Below are 16,181 nucleotides of genomic sequence, written 5' to 3' on the forward strand. Positions count from 1 at the left end.
CACGGGCAGGGGTTCAACCAGAGTCAGAAGCAGCATCCTGGGGGGTCCAGGCATCTGCTGGGGGTGGACCACATGGCCTTCAGGGTCCCTTGTGGCCATGACAGTCTGGCTGTGAGCTGCTGCCTCTGCTGCAGATACTTGCCCTGGACCCCTCTTGCCCAGAGAGAGACTGGAAGGACCTATACCAGCACTTTATTGGCATGCCGGTAGGGGAGGGGCATAGCCAGTGCAGCAGTGTTTTAACTACCGTTATTGCGGGACAGTCAGATTGTGGGTGATTTTGAATTTTGTTTTATTCTTTTCTGTCTTAACATTTTTTTCTTCAGTGAACAGAAACAAGTTATGTTTATGTGAACAGTAAGCAAGTTAAACCCAGTGGTTGAGTTTCACTAGGCCCGTACGAGTTGTGTGGCTTGTATACGGTGAACAAAATATGGTATTTGCCCTCAGTGAACTTAAGGCCCAACGGGAGGAGGGTGAGATAACTGAAAGGAGGCTGTGTTAAATGCTAGTGGAATATTACCAAGTGTGTGGAAGGTGCACATGTGTGATATAACCTGCCTTCTAAGAAGCTCAGGGAAGTGTTTCATGAAAAGATGAGCACCAAGTCTGGCTGTAAGAACTGTGATTCTCAGCCAAGGGCAGTTTTGCCCCCAGGGGACATTTGGCAGTATCTTGAGACATTTTTGGTGGTCACACCTGGAAGGGAGGGAAGGCTACTGGCATTTAGTGGGTGGAGCCCAGGATGCCTCAATGCCTGGACATCCTTCAGTGCCTAGGACAGTCCCCCTACCCTCAACAGAGAATCCACTGCATAGAGTTGTGGCCAGTGGGGGAAGAGAAATGAGGCACAGAGAATGATGGCAGAGCACAGTGGCAGAAACGCATGAGGTGTGCACAGGAGTTAGCGGAGGGGTGGGGTGGGCCGTGGCTAGGTGTGGAGGCCCTCAGTGCCAAGGCAAACACTTGGATGCTTTTGGTGGGCAGTAGGGAGCCATGGAAGTTTTCTGAGCAGTGGAATCGCTCCATCAGGAACGGTGTCATTTCTTGTCGTCCCAGCTTTGTTTCGTTGTTTGCTCGTCTGCACATCCACAGACTAAAACGCACCCGTGTTTTCCTGTTTTCCACCTCAGTCCGTCCATTCTTTGTTTCCCACGCATCCGAAGGAAGGCACTGTCAGCACTCTGCCGTGCTGACCCGTGATTCCCATCTGCTGGTGACAAAGGGATACAGCAAAAACATGATCCCCTTTTGACCGCTCTGCTTCCTGCTGCAGTTTCCAGGAATATACCATGGCGAGGGGTGGCTGCCACATCTGTCCCGATGGCCGTGTAGCAGCTCTGCTTGTTTGGGTGTTTGCTAATTCTTCACACTGTCTCAGGATGCAGAGTGGAGCCGGGGTGGCAGGGGGACAGTTCGTGCTCAGTGGTGTCCACACAGCGTAAACAGCAGAGGCCAGGGCTGGACCTGGGTCAGACTGCAGTCATGGGATGAAAGAATGCCTGAGCTAGGGGAGGGGGGGTGCCCCAGCTCTCAACAGGGTGCTCTCCCCATCTGTTCACTGCTGGTTTGCCAAAACAATGCCGGACACCTGCTGTACCAGGTCAGTACGATATGTACCTGGTCAGTAGGCCAGTGATTTCTGAATGAAAGAATGAGGACACCAAGGTCCAGCAAGGGATGGTGTGATGGCTTAAGATCATCCCACCAGTTGGGATCAGAGCTGAGCCTAGAATCCTGGTTCCTGACCCCCGGTTGGGAGCCCTTCCCCTGTGCCATACCCCCCCTTCAGCCCACAGGGACCCAGAGATGCCATCCTGGGCCCTGGCTGATAGGATCTCCCCCCATATCAGGCACCTTTACCAGCGCTCTTTGCTCCAAACCCCTCCCGCTGCCTGAATTCCACTGCTCCCCAAACCAAACAACTAACCAACCAACCCACCCGAAAAAGCAACCTGCCTTCTCTGCCTGCTGTCATGGCAAAGGAGCTGTAGAACCACCCTGCACTAAAATGCTGGGGCTTCCAGTTCCTTTAGTTGTACCCCCCAGGAGAGAATGCCTCCCAGGGGTATCTGCAGGGGTGCCTCAGCCCATTTCCCCACAGACCAGGCAGGGCAGGGGTGCAAGGAAGGATCCTGTAGGTGCTGAAGTTTGGGCCAAACTGTCCCATCGATAGGAAAGCCTCCTTGGTTACATGCACACAGGGAGAGGGAGGGGTGTGAACTTGCCCATTGTTTTCTCTCTTTATTTTGGGAGGGACTTCAGGGTGGACCTCGGGCATCCTCTGAGGTCCTCGCTGGACCCTTCTGGGAAGAGGCATTTCCCTGATGTCACACACCCAGAACGAAGCAACACATCAGGGTAGGATGCTTTTTATGATTCCGCTGAGACAGTGACCCCTCCCCGTATTGCCAAGAAACATACACATAGGAGATGTTAGTGTCCGCTTCCCCACCCACCATCCCCAGGGAGGAGCTTGCAGGCAGTGCATTCCTGGGTCTCATAGGCACAAGAACTTGACGCAGCCCCACCCAGGACTGGTCGGGTAACTCCCACGATGGCTCCTGTGTCACCCCTCTGGTGGAGGGACACCATGGTCTTCTGCTCAGAGCCTCCCCTATAGGGAAAAATGATTTCACAGATCTGTGCAGCAGTTGTTTTCAAAGCATTTTCTTGTATGTCATCCCATCTGACCGGACCACCAGCCCCGGTGAGAACACCCCATTGTGCAGAGGAGATAAAGCCAGGGAGTTTACGGGGCACTTGTCCAAGGACCCTCACCTGGTGGGTGGTGCAGCACAGACCAGTACCAAGGTCCCCAAGCTCCAAGCATCCAAGGTTGTCACTACTCCCATTCACAGCTTAGGGTTCAAGCAGCATTACAGGCAGGTCACATCCCCTGCTCACTAGTGCTGACCAGCTCTGCAGACAGGGAAAGCCTCTGGGTGTCGTGAGTCTGGAAGGGGATCAGGTGGGTGGTTTGCAGCACAGTGCCTGGCACAGAGTAGGTCTGTGTGTCAGAAGGACATGTGACACACTCTCCCGGGGAGGGAAGGGGCGGACCCTTAGGAGGAGGAGTAGATCCACAACGTGGGATCCACATGGTCCCGCACTCTTTCGTTCACTTTCAGCAGAACCCAAATGTTACAGTTTGCAGCCGCTTTGGTAAGTGGGCTTATGTTTTAGATGCTCTCATCTTAGATAAGCCAGTCCTCATGATGACTTAAAAAGATTTCCTCAGCAATGCCGAGGATTCATCATCACACAGATAACATGTGATCAAAATATTTTACTGATGTTCTGCTGTCAAAAAAGTCGGGACATCCGCTTAGCATCTTGGTTTAGCACTGAGGATTTGAAATCTCACATTCTAGTTCAGCCCTGCCACGGTCTCGCTGTGTGATCTTAGCCTGATTATTTAACTTCCCTGATCCTCACATTCAGTGTGAGAAATGGAGATCAGAATTGTGCCTACTTCCTAGAGTTGTTGTACTTGCAAATTACAAACTGTGCTTACACATTGGGTGCTTAGAGCTGTGCTCAGTAATTGGCACTGCTCATTATGCGATGTGAATTTTTTTTCTAAAACGTGAAGCCTTCCTTCTTGGTGTTGCTTCCCCAGATAACAGGGCATCCCTTATGCCTACCCTGAGATCATGGCCATTTGGGGCTCACAACAAATGGAAAAAGAAAGCGTACTCTTTTCATTCTGAATCGAGCAAAATTTCTCAATATCGCCCTCCTCAAAGCCAACCCTTTCTGTTATTCTGTCTTGGAATTTTTCTCTCCTTTTTAGTGACCTAGTTTTATCCATTCTCTTCCGATCTGCAAAAGCAAACGGCACAGTTGTTCAAGAGTAGTTCTTATTGTATGTAGTTGAGAGGAATGTATTTTCTAAACAGAGCAAACTATTTGGTGGATTTCAGCTTCTTAAGTATTAAGCGGTACTCCACCGCACCTTTTAGAGCAGTGCCAAGGATGACCTTTCCAAGCATCGCAACTAAAAAGTTGTATTATGCTGTACATCAGAAATTGACACAACATTGTAAGTGACTGCACTTCAATTAAAAAAAAAAAAAAGGTGTTCCTTCAAAAAAACAAAAGCAAAAACAGTTGTTACCCAAACTGGGGCCTTGCTTTCCTCATTCAGGGCCCCATTTGCACACGATGGCTGGGTCCTGGAATGGTGCAGCCAGCACAGTCGAGTGGCCCGCACTCACTGGCCTTCTCCCAGGGGAGCTGTGGGCTTCTGACATCACCTGCAGGGCAGGTGTTCCCTGCTGGGCTCGCTGCCTCGCTGCCCCAGGCTTCCGCAGGTTGGCAGCTCAGGAGCAGGGTTCAGAACACGCAGACCTGTCCTTTAGCTGCCATCAGCTGGGTTTGTTGCCTAACTGTCCCTCATAATTAACGTGTCTCCCTCACAGTAAGACACGTCCTGGAGAGCCTCCTCTCAAAATTTCACTCCCTCGAAATTTCCCTGGCTCTTTTCCACTTTGCCTTCTTTTGTGGTCTCATCAGGGCGGCGTTCTGGGCACGAGCCAAACACCCTGCTTCAGACCATCTCTGCTCTTGCATGAGCAGGTGCGTCAGGGCTGGACATGGTTGGCTTTCCTCTAGCTCCTCCACTTCCGGTGAGATGACAAGAGGGGTTCGTTAGCTGCCCCGAGCCTTTCTGCTGACAAGCCCAGTGGCTTGGAATCGTGGTAATTTCTTATGAGCCACACAATTTATAACCAAGTCACCTCGGATCCTTTCTGGAGCAAATCAAGATATACAAAAATAAATATATAAAATATCAGTAGCAGGAACATACTTAGTAGTGAAACTTCTGGATAGAACATAAGTACAGCATATTCCACCCCCCTGCAACCAGAACCATGAAAAAATACAGATTTTGCATTACTCGCTAATTCATCTTCCATGTCATTACATCTGCTCTAATGAATTGAGAAGGTTTACAATGCCTTCTAAAACTGATAAATTTTATTTTGTTTTACAGTTTCAGTAAACTAAGTGAATAGCGTTGTACCAATGAAGCAGAACAGATGGAACTTGAAAAATTAAAAATTCTGTTTTCTTCAAAACTAGAATGAACCTTTTATGGGTTAAATGAGGCAGTGGCCTATACTCAGTGTGTTCTGTTTTTATAAAATTTTCAAGTGTGGATGACTTTGAACAAATATTCATGTAAAGACTGTATTTGTGGTTCATAAACATCATACATTTATTTTAGTTGTGGTAAAAGAAAACCACATAAAAGGTACCATCTTAACCACTTTTAAGCGCAGTTTTAAGAAGTTGGGTAATCTTAAGTATATTCACGTTGTGCAACCAATCTCCAGAACGTTTTCGTCTAATATATATATACGCACACACACATTTTATATATATATATATATGAGATATGTGTAAAACCACGTGTTGTTCATCTGTTCATCCATCACTGGACACTTGAGCTGCTTCCATCCCTTGGCTATTGTGAATAATGTTGCTGCGACCAGGGGTGTGCAAGTATTTCCTTGAGACACACCGTTTTTAAATCTCAGCTGCGTTCTACTCTGTTAACGTGATTAATTTTAAGCATAAAGAAATGAGTAGCTTAACCAGCAAGACCAGCCTCGTTCGGCAGCGTTGTGTTCACGTGGTCCCGCAGGATTGTCAGCGGGAAGGCTGCAGCCTCGGTATAGCTGAGGGAGAAGGTTGGAGGGACTTGGGTTCACACCTGGACAGGGTGTGTCTAGCACAGGCCCACATCCCTGATGCAAGGGAGGCTGGAAAAGTGAACATCAACCATTTTTAGCTTCAGGTGCATAAGGTGAAAACTCCCCTGCACTGGGTGGTGGGGGTCATTGCCGTGCAAGGAGCCAGAAGAATGATCAGAAGCCTGCTATACGAGCTCACCAGCAGCTAGAATTTTCACATCCCATTAGGTCACAACTGACCTACCTGCCTTGAATGGCTTGGCGTGGCTTCGGAGGTCCCACCATGACACGTTGCTTGGGTGGTGAACGTGAGTGTAGGACCAGCAGCTTCCTGGTGCTCATGTGGTCGTTGGAAACCTTGGAAAACCCTGCACTTGTGTCCGTGCTGGTTCTGCTCCATGAGTTGCCCTCCATACCTCCCTCTACCAGAACCAGGTCTTGCCTCTCTCTGGGGTCCCACATGGGATACCAGCTCCTTGGGAACCCACCCTTCTTCCTTTCTTGATCTGTTCCTGTACTAGTGTTCAGGAGTGGATCCAGGTTTCATGGACTCCAAAGCTTTTACAATGGAGGGGAGGAGCTTTCTCAGAAAAAGTCATAAAAAATTTGACGAACGCAACCCTGGGACCCCTCCCAGGACCCATGCGGTGAGGGGCCATGTAAATCTATTGCTTACATTCATTCTTTCTCTTTTTTTCCCATTTAAAAAATTAGGGTATAATTTGCATGCAGTGAAATTCACCCTTTTAATTGTGTACTTCTGTGAGCTTTGACCAATGCATACAATCATTTGACCATTATCACACTATGAATATAGAACAGTTCCATCATGTCCAGAAATTTCCCCATGCTCCTTTGTAGTCAACTTCTCCCCCTACTCCCAGCCTCCGGCAACACATCTGTTTTCTATCTCTGGTGGTTTTGTCTTTTTCAGAATGTCATAGAAATGGAGTCAAGCAACGTGTAGCCTTTTGGGTCTGGCTTCTTTAAGCACTTCGCATAATGCATGTGAATTTCATCCGTGTTGTTGTGTGTCCCACCCACTCTGTGCCCAACACTGGAAATGCTGAGATGAGGGGGGGTCCCAGTCTCTGCACCCAGAGAGCTCACAGTCTGATGGAGGAGGCACTTGGCCCATCATCCTAGGCTTTTCCTTCGATACTTAGCGCACACAGCTTTGCCCTGCTAACTGTCTTGTTCTGATGCACCAGGCACTCCAGCTGCTTCATGATCGCTCTGAGGATAAAATTCTTCCCTTCTTGAGATATCACGTTAGACTGAAAAGAGCAAGGGGTTTGAAGCCAGGAAGACTCTTTGGATCCAACCCACCCACTTAGCAGCTCTGTGATCTTGTGTTAGACTCAGAATTCGGCACAGAGTGTGTACTGAATGAGTATCTGTTGAATGAACGAATGGAACTTCCTTGAGTCCCAGGTTCTGCCTGAGTAACAAGGGGATAATAGTCGTGACTGCACCTGCCTGCTGTGGGCATCAGTAAAGGTTTGTCCTGTTCCCCGCCCCTTCCCTAGGCCCTTTTGACACCCTCCCCGGGCAGGCACGTATACAGTGTATTGACCTCCAAGCTGGCTGCGCGGGGCAACACCAGCACCTGCCACGTAGGAGCCAGGAGGGGCACGAGCTGAGCAGACGAGTCCCCAGAAAAATCCCCCAGGTACCCCCCCAGACACCCCACAGCCACCAGCCCCACAAGTCCAGCTCAGAGAGCCCCTCAGGCTTATTGCCCCACCCCCTCTTTCATGGTGCAGACAGAAAGACCCATCGGTCCTTTCCTCTCACCAAATATTCCTTGTATGGGGCTTTAGAGAAAGTCCACCAGGAGAAGAAAACCATAACCCTTTACCAGGGGGTCCTCTGGCTGAGGGTCGGGTCTCTGGCTCTCAGATCCTGGGAGGCGACACGGGCTGGGGAGGTGGGTGCCCACAGGACAGTCGTTGTAAAGGAAATCTGTTCTCTCCTTCAACACACTCAGCAAGAGTGAACACATCGGTTGTTATTAACGAGTTATTTGTATAATTGTCTGTTTGCTGGCTGCCTTCCCTGTCAGAGGACCCAGGGCACGTGGTAGGTGCTCGGCAAATAATGACTGGATGAAAACTGTTTTGTGGCTAAAAGAATTGACATTCAAAGTTACTATTTCTGTAGAAGGGAAGGGAAGGGAGCTAGTATTTGTCATTCTGCACAGCGTCTTTGGATGTTAAGTCCTTCCCCACAGTCTCCGTGTTTAATCTGCACAGTGGCTGTTGGATGTGGGAGCTTTTCTTCTCTACATGCGAGGAAACTGGTTCAGAGTAGTTAAGAAACACACTCGCAGTCCCACAGCGAGTCAGTGATGGAGCTGGATTCAAACTCAGCTCTGATGCCAGAGCTCAGCCTCTGGATTTCTTAGGAATGGAAATCTCTACAATTTAGACATTAAAAAAAAAAAACCCAGACTGGTGCTTGAGCAGGATTTGAGTGGGTTGGATTGCAGAGTTTAATGCTTAACAGCATGAATTGAAAATTTGCAGAATGTTTCTTCCGTTTTGTGCTTCTCTAAATTGGATTTGGGAGTACTTCTGTAATCCAGTTTAAATTCAGATTTTTGCCACGCACATCACACACAGCTCTAAATAAGCAATAAAACCTCTCTCTGTGCTAGCGCCATGTGGGCTGCAGAATGGTCCAGATTGGAGGCCAGGAGGCCTGGGTTTGAATCTTGTTGGGTAGGGTAGGAGGCTTTGGCAGGTCCCTGAGCCACTCTGAGTTCAGTTTTTTGTTTGTTAACTGCAAAAAGAACCCCGGGTATCTCAGAGGGTTGTGATGTGGCTCACAGGAGCAAATAAATGAATGAGATGTTTGCTCAGGGGGTTTTCCCAGGAAAAGCTGTGTATCTGTTGTCCCAAATCTGCAGAGAGGAGTAGGGGCTTGAAACACACCGGGAAAAGAACGAGTCTACAGAGAGGGGTCAGGAGAATCAGGCACCAAGGTGAGAAAGAAGGATGTGATTTGTTTCTGTTCTGCCAAGATCAGCTTGGGTGGAGAGGATACTGTCACCCGGTGTCAGTAAATTCATAATGCTGGGTCAGAGTGGAATTCCCTTGGGCAAGGAAACAGGCAGCATTCTCCCTTCCTCTCTCCTGGTCCTCGTTCATTCATCCGTTCATTCAGGGGCCACTGCAGGCGCTGAGCCATGCGCTGCAGTCCAGTCAGGAAGGCAGTTATGCCAGGCAGTGGAGTCAGGTAGTCCTGGGTTCAAGTCTGGCCTCCTCCTCTGGGTAATAGTGAAACTCGATTATTTAATTTCACTCAGCTCTGGTTTCCTCACCTGTATGATAAGGAAACAGGTGTCTCCGAGGGCCATATGAAGATGAAAAGTGATAATGCTTATAAGGAAGTTCGCACAGTTCCTGGAACTTACTGAGCACTCAAAAAAACAGTAGCTTATGGATCATAATAGCATCATCTCCAAGGAGCCAAAATGCACAGTGGGCCAGTTCTGCCGTTTTCATGTTTTCTCCCTCTGGCCTTTTAGAAGGTCCCAGAGGGTAAGCAGAAGCAGAGGCCCAAGGGTTGGAACCCATGGCAACCAAAGCCCGGGTGGTTTGCCGTGCCATGGGAACCTTGAGCTGTGAGCCCAGCCTGAGAAACTCTGCCCGGCCTAAGCCTCTGGATAAGCCCTGCGAGTGCCCTGCGCAGCAGGTGAAGGTCAGCCTGCTCAACTGTGTTTAGAACCCAGGCCCATAGTGTATCTAAGGCAATCCTGTTAGAGCTGTAGTGTTAACAGGCCCTGGAGGTGTGTTATGTTTTTTTGTGACTCCTTGTCTGTGACACATGGACCCTCCAATATCAGGACGTTGTCTCAGAGCTTGGAGGCTGATGCTTGGTTAGCTTTATCCATTTTTGGAGACAAGTGTACACACACACACACACACACACACACACACACACACTTACGATTCTAAATTCCTCCGAATGCTTTTTTTTTAAGATCAAGTGTATCAAAACATAATTAGTTAAGTTTACCCTTTTCAGTGTGAGTGTTATGAGTGTGAGTTTGAATTCTGAGTTTCGATAAATGCATACGGTTATGTAACCACCGCCACTATCAAGATGCAGGGCGGTTCCATTGTTTCCCCAATTTCCTTCACTCTCCTTTGTAGTCAGCCCTCCCACCATCTCTGGTCCTGGCAACCACTGGTCTATTTTTGGCCCCTATGAATTTTACTTTTTCAGAATAGCCTATAAATGGCATCATACAGCTTGTTGACTTGGGACCTAGCTTCTTTCTCATAGTGTAAATGCATCTGGGACTCCAAACGCTTTTGACTGCAGCAAGAGAAATGGTTCTAATATCAACATGGAAAATTGAATAGCATTGTTGTGTACATTAATAACCAATAGAAAATCTAACTTTAAAAACTCACAATACCACCAAAAAACAAAACAAAACAAAACAAAACAAAACAAAACCCTGAAGTACTTAAAAATAAAGAAAACAAAACATGTCCAAGATCTTTATAGAGAAATGTATAACCTATCATGGAAAGACATTAAAGAAGACATAAATCAATGGAAGAGACCATGCTCATGGAGAGAAAAGCTCATAAAGATGGCAAGTCTTCCCAAGTAAATCCACAAACTCAGTGTACTTCCAGTCAAAATTCAGATAAGGTTTTTCATGGAGCTCGACACGTTGTTATGAAATTGATACAGAAAAAAGAAAGTGCTAAGAATAAGGAAGATAATTTTAAGACTATCAGAACTTATCTTTCGGCTGTGGGAATTAAGACACCACGGTGCAGGCACGTATGATTAGTCGGTGGACCTGTGTAATGGAATGGATAGCTGAAAAGTGGGAAAATGGAAAGTGGAAAATACTGTCCGTTCCATGGTTTGCCTTAGCACCCGCGGTGCCCAGCTTGTAGCCGAGCCCTAGGCCAGCGACTGCTCCCCTGTGGGCTCCAGGGAACGGTGGGCAGTCCTCCTCAGTGACAGTGACAGTAACTGGTGTCACAGTAACCATCAATTCATGTGAGCAGGACCCCTCTTCCTTGGTCAGAAGTTGGTCAGCAGCTTTAGAGTTGCATTTTCCTGACATTGGCCAGTGGAGTAGGTGTATGGCCTTTGCCACTTTGGACCACCCCCCTCCCCAAACTCTTTTCGGCGTATTTTCTGTCTTAGCAGTTTTTAAACTCTTGGGGCATATGCGGTGGTCAGACGAAGAGTCCAGGGCCCGAGGACTGAGAAACAGTGACCTAAACCAGGGTTTCTCCCCCTCAGCACTTCTGACGTGTGGACTGGATAGAGCTTTGTGGTTCTTTGTGGTTTGGGGCTGGCCTGTGTGTTTTGGATGTTTAGCTGCATCCCTGACCTCCACCTGCTAGATTCCAGTAGCGTTCTCTCCTTTGGGACAACCAAAGTGTTTCCAGACATTGCCCAGATGTCCCCCAGGCAACCAGATCACCCCCTGTTGGGGACCACTGCCTTAAAGGATGATGTTCATGTGAGACCCCTTGCCCCTTGTAGTCACTGCAGCTGTGGAGGAGGTGGGGGAGGCAACCCGGGGGAGGCCCCTGATTTGGAGCAAGAGGAGGAACGAAGGGCAGAGACAGGAAGAATGCAGCAGGTGGATAAACGGAAGCAGTAAGTTGGGGTGGGGGCTCCAGGTAGCAATAAATGGCAGTGGGCAGAGGGGAGGGTGGGTGCAGAGCTCGGAGGCTCTGAGGCACCGTGCGAGGCTCCGCTCGCAGAAGACTGGGAGGATGTGTTAGCTCGGAGCCCCGTCTCCTCTCTAGAGCGTGGCACTCAGGCCTTCCACCTTCCCGCTCTTGAGCTGACCTTGAGTGCTTATGTCGCTTTAGACACTCCTAAGAACTCTGCCGCTTTCCTCTTGATCTTGTAGAGAGAGTCATGTGAACCTCTCAAGTGGGCCGAGTTCCTTGGGGAGAGATTGCCGCTGTTTGGCACTTACTCACTCATCAGGCGTCTGTCGAGAAGCCACTCGGGCGGGGTGTAGGGAGCCCCACCCGTCACCCAGGCCTGGGTGGTCTGACTAACTCAGCCAGCTCAGGCAGCCCTGGGGGAGGAAAGCCAGCCTGTTGTCAAGCTGCGTAGCTCTGCTTCTGGCCGTCGTGTCCCTTTGAGCCTCGGTGTCCTAGTCTGTGAAATGGAGTGGTAAGAATTCTTATCCTATGTGGGTGTTGAGAGGATTGAGAGGATTAACAGGATGTGTACAGTGCCTGGCATTAGTGAGCGCTCGATGGCATTCATGTCATTGATTTTAGTGTTTTATTATGATAACAGGGCCGTAACTGACTTAACCAGCATCAGGAAAATTCTGAGGGGCGAGTGATCAAAGACTCCCAGAAGTGGCTCTTTTGAGATGGGTCTTAAAGGATTGGTGGAACTTTATCCGGGAAAAGAAGTGTGGGGCTGTGGGAAGATCTTGTGCTAAGATTCAGGCAGAAGGAAGAGCAGGCAGGAAGTCACAGATTGTGAGCGTGTGAGCATGGCTTTTTGGGGGGGTAGGAGGCCAGCTACTGGCCGGGAGCTGGAGCCGAGGGAGGGGTGGGCCGGGAGGCCGGCAAGGAAGGCAGTGGGGCCGGTGGAGAAGGGCCTTGCCGTGGGGACTTGGTCTGAATGGACGTAAATCCCAAGCCTTTGGCTTGGACCTACTTCATTTGTCACTTCTTTTCTCCAAAACAGATTTAGAAGAACGTGCCCTTTTCATCCCATCCTCCCTCCGCTGGGCAGTGAAATGCTAAGTGTGCTCCCTAACACGCCAGCATTACTGAGCTTTTAGAGTCTGAAAAGCAAATTCATCTCGCTGTCCCTGTGCTGTCACGCGGGAGCCAGGGAGGGGGACGCTGGTGGCCACTTCACATTGGAGTCCAGCTGATGGACGGAGCACAGACCTCCCTGGTCGGGTGCCCAGGAGGCTTCCCACCTCGGTGACCACTCAGTGGGTGTCGCTGCCTGTGGGGTTCACAGAGGAGCAGAAGGAGCGGACCAGTGGGCTGTCCGGTCAAGATGCGCTTTCCACCTGTCTCTCTTCTGCTGCTTCACGTGCTGCCTCAGGGCAGGGGCTGGACACCTTCCTGGCAGACGTGGCTAATAACCAATGTATCCGTGCCAAGCGGGGAGTGTTTACTTCTCTGGAGCCTGTGGCCTCGTGCCTGAGGCTTTGCTGAGTCAGCCCGGTGCCGTCTGGCATCCCCCTCGCTGCTGAGACCTCAGTCCCCAGGTCATGAGTATCCCCTGGATGGCTCTGACCTTTGCTGCACCGGTCTCTGAAACCTCCCTGAGAGAACACATACTTCCTAAGCACTTGCCAGGCCCAGGGGGTGGGGTTACACGAGAGAGGCAGACACCATCCTTGGCTTCCTGGAGTCTTGTGGGACAGACGGACGTTGAATAAAAGCAGTATGGATAAGGACTAAGAAGGGGGACAGTCCAGGGAGTGGCAGTGAAGAATGGGGAGGAACCTAACCTTCTGGGGGTGCGGAGGTCAGGAAAGGCCTCATGGAGGAAGAAGACTCTCCCTGGTATCTGAGAATGTTTAGGGGGAGGACACGGTGGGGCGGCTGGGGAGATGTCTCTCTCCAAGCTGGCTTCTGACCGAACCCCATGGGCTTCCCCAGGCTGTGTCCGCCTCGGCCTGTGTGTGTCTTTGGCTCTGTTGCCACCCCTCTCTTTCTTAAATTTCTTGCTTCCTTTCAGACTAGCCTTTTGCCCCCTTAGTTGGCTTCTCTTGCTCCCCAGACATAATCCCGGCCTTCCTGGAGGATGGCCTTGCTCTCTGAGGCAGCAGACGCGGCAGTAAGGAGCCAGGCTCTCAGAGGCCAGCTGGCTGGGTCCCAGCCCCCGTATTCCACCCCTTAATGGTCGTGGAACTAGAAAAGCGCAGACTAACCACTCCACGTGTTGGCGTCCTGTCCAGAGGTGAGGTTCCCATTCCCAAGGCCGTCTGAGGACGGAGGTCGTGCCTGCAAACTGCTTAGCGCAGGGCCGGTGTCAGGCAAGGTTACAAAACCCTCTCCCCTTCCATTCTAGCACCAGAAACAGACTTGCTTCAGTTAGTTTTCTGTTTTTCCCTGGAAGTCTGATCAATGTGAAATGTCAAGGTGTTACCAGGCCACAACGCTCACGGTAAAGCTGACCCTGCTTGGTCAGTTGCATCTGGACTGGGGAGTTCTCTGCACGGCCTCCCTGATGAGGAAGCCATGGCTTTGGGCTCCCCGAGGGTGGTGTCTCCTTGAGGGACCCTGGAAGCTCTGTCTGTTGGGCTGTCACAGGAGATTTTGGTTCCTTTGGGGCTGGGGCTGGGGCAGCTTGCACTGGAATTGACACCTGGGTGTGACCTCATCTGTCAGGTGAAAGGATTTAACCCTTCCAGCTCCAACATTTCATCCATTCACTCATTTAAAAATATCCACTGAGAGCCTCCTATGTGGATGGTGCTGGGAACACACTGTGGAACAAAACATCCATTCTGTGCCCTGAGTTCACTTACATTCCAATGGGGAGATGCTGTCAATCAAAGTATCACCCAGGTAATAATAAAAGAGCACCCTGATCATAGATACAGCATGCTCCGAGAGTCTGGAGGGGAGATTTGACCTAGTTGGCGAGGTCAGGGAAGGCTTCCATGAAGAAGTCACGATGGAGCGGGGATCTGATGGATCAAGAGGCACCAGCCAAAGAAAGGGGAGGGGAGATTCCAGAAGGAGAGACAGCATAGGCCGAGGCTTTGTGGGGGGGATGGTGCAAGGTGGGGAGAATGAGGGCAGACAGAGGTGTGCCACGCGCCATGCAGGTCCTCAGGGGCAAGGCTGAGAGGCTGCTTAATGGCCTAGTGCGGCCCCGGCGTGCTGGGACAGTGAGAGCTGATGCCCAGTCATGCTGGTGTCATTATTTTTGCTTCTTCATCTTCAGAGCAGTGAGAAGCAGGTTAATGCAAGGTGGGGATGGACGTGTGTGGTGGGAGGAGGGGTTGGCCTGATTGGATTTACAATTTGAAAAGCTGATTCTGGCTGCAAGATGGTGAAATTAAGTCAGAGGGAGGTGAAATTTGAAGCAATTTGGAGTGACACGGTTTTGATGGAGAAGGAAGCCCAAGGTGTGGGTGGGACTTAGAGCATCGGATGGGGATTAGCAGCAGGGAGGAACATTTGGCCTTTAATTTCAAGGGGTCTTGGCTGCTCAGCTTGGCTTCCATGACCCCTAACCACCCTCCTCTGTTGCCAGACACAGATTGAAGGAAGGTGTGTGTAGAGCTGTATCAGGAGATAGAGGTTGCTAAGTGCGTCCAAGCCGTGAGCAGAAAAACCTTCAGGGCATTCAGAAAGATAAATCAAGCCCCAAGCACCGTTTTCTGTAGCTTGGAGAATGCTTCCGGCATTGAAGATGACAGTTTTTTCCATCAAATAGGATGAATGAAAATCACATTTCTTTTTTTTTCCCCTTCCCTCTAGGCTTATATTTGGCACCCTTTACCCTGCGTATTATTCCTACAAGGCTGTGAAATCAAAGGACATTAAAGAATATGTAAGTAGCACTTTTTTTAGGGGGGCTGTGATGGGGTTGGGGGGATGCCCTCGTTGGGGGCACTGGGAGCAGGGCAGAGGAGGCCCTTCATGACTCTTCTCTTGTGAGACCTGCCTGGTGTGACCCAGGAGTCCTCTCCCGTCTAGACCTCCTCTTCAGAACTAGTGGAGGGGAAGAAAGCAGGTGTATGACAGGAGAAAGTGGCACCTGGAATTGGAGACCCCCCACCCCAAGTCGGCCACATGCCACTGTATGGCCTTAGAAGAGCAAGTCCATCTGCTGAGCCTCAGTTTCCTTGCCTGGAACATGCTGTGTAGACCATAAAGCAGCGTTACAGGGAGATGCACTGACACCGGGGGCAGGAGCATGGGTCCCAGAGTCCAGCAGACCTGGTTCAGCTCCTGGCCCTGCAGCTCAGCCCTGATCCCCATTCCAGTTCTGTGATTTGAATACCCCACAGCGTAAGCCCGGTTGCTTTATAAGCTTTTAGAGGGCAGGGGCTATCATCATCCTATGACTGTTGCCAGCAGCACCTAGCAGAGGGCCAAACACACGGGAAGGTGGTCAGGAGTGCTTACTGGCTGGAGGATTGTGTTACTGTTGGGTGATTTGGGTGCCCCAGTCACGGCCCTAAACATTCTGGGCCCTGCTTAGGCAAGAGAACCATCAAACCACCCCTGATTGACAAAGACCTGTGAGGGAGGGGATGACAGGGAGGGGGATGGTGGGGGAGGGGGACGGCAGGGAGGGGGTTGGTGGAGGAGGGACACTCCTCCCGCTGTGGGACAGAATCCCAGGTCAAAGTACAAAGGATATAGATTTTGTCATCAAGAGACTGAAGTCAAGTCCTGGCTCTGACATTTGATTGATGCAATGCTGGACAAGAATCTGAACTTCCAGGAGCCTCAGATTCCTCATCTGAGCGGTGGGTGG

General features: G+C 50.2%; 1 protein-coding gene across 5 annotated transcripts in view; it reads left to right on the forward strand.

The window, feature by feature from the left end:
• Positions 1-16,181, forward strand: part of REEP1 (receptor accessory protein 1) — a 93,767-nt gene that overhangs the window by 32,890 nt on the left and 44,696 nt on the right. For all 5 annotated transcript variants that reach the window (XR_004315803.1, XM_032469638.1, XM_032469640.1 and 2 more), the window contains exon 2: positions 15,176-15,248. Coding sequence is in view for 4 of the 5 variants with exons in the window: in XM_032469638.1 (XP_032325529.1) it covers positions 15,176-15,248 (73 nt within the window). In the remaining variant the exon portion in view is untranslated. The remainder of the gene's footprint in view (positions 1-15,175; positions 15,249-16,181) is intronic.

Source organism: Camelus ferus, chromosome 28 (genome assembly GCF_009834535.1).
Source record: "Camelus ferus isolate YT-003-E chromosome 28, BCGSAC_Cfer_1.0, whole genome shotgun sequence".
NCBI lineage: Eukaryota > Metazoa > Chordata > Mammalia > Artiodactyla > Camelidae > Camelus > Camelus ferus.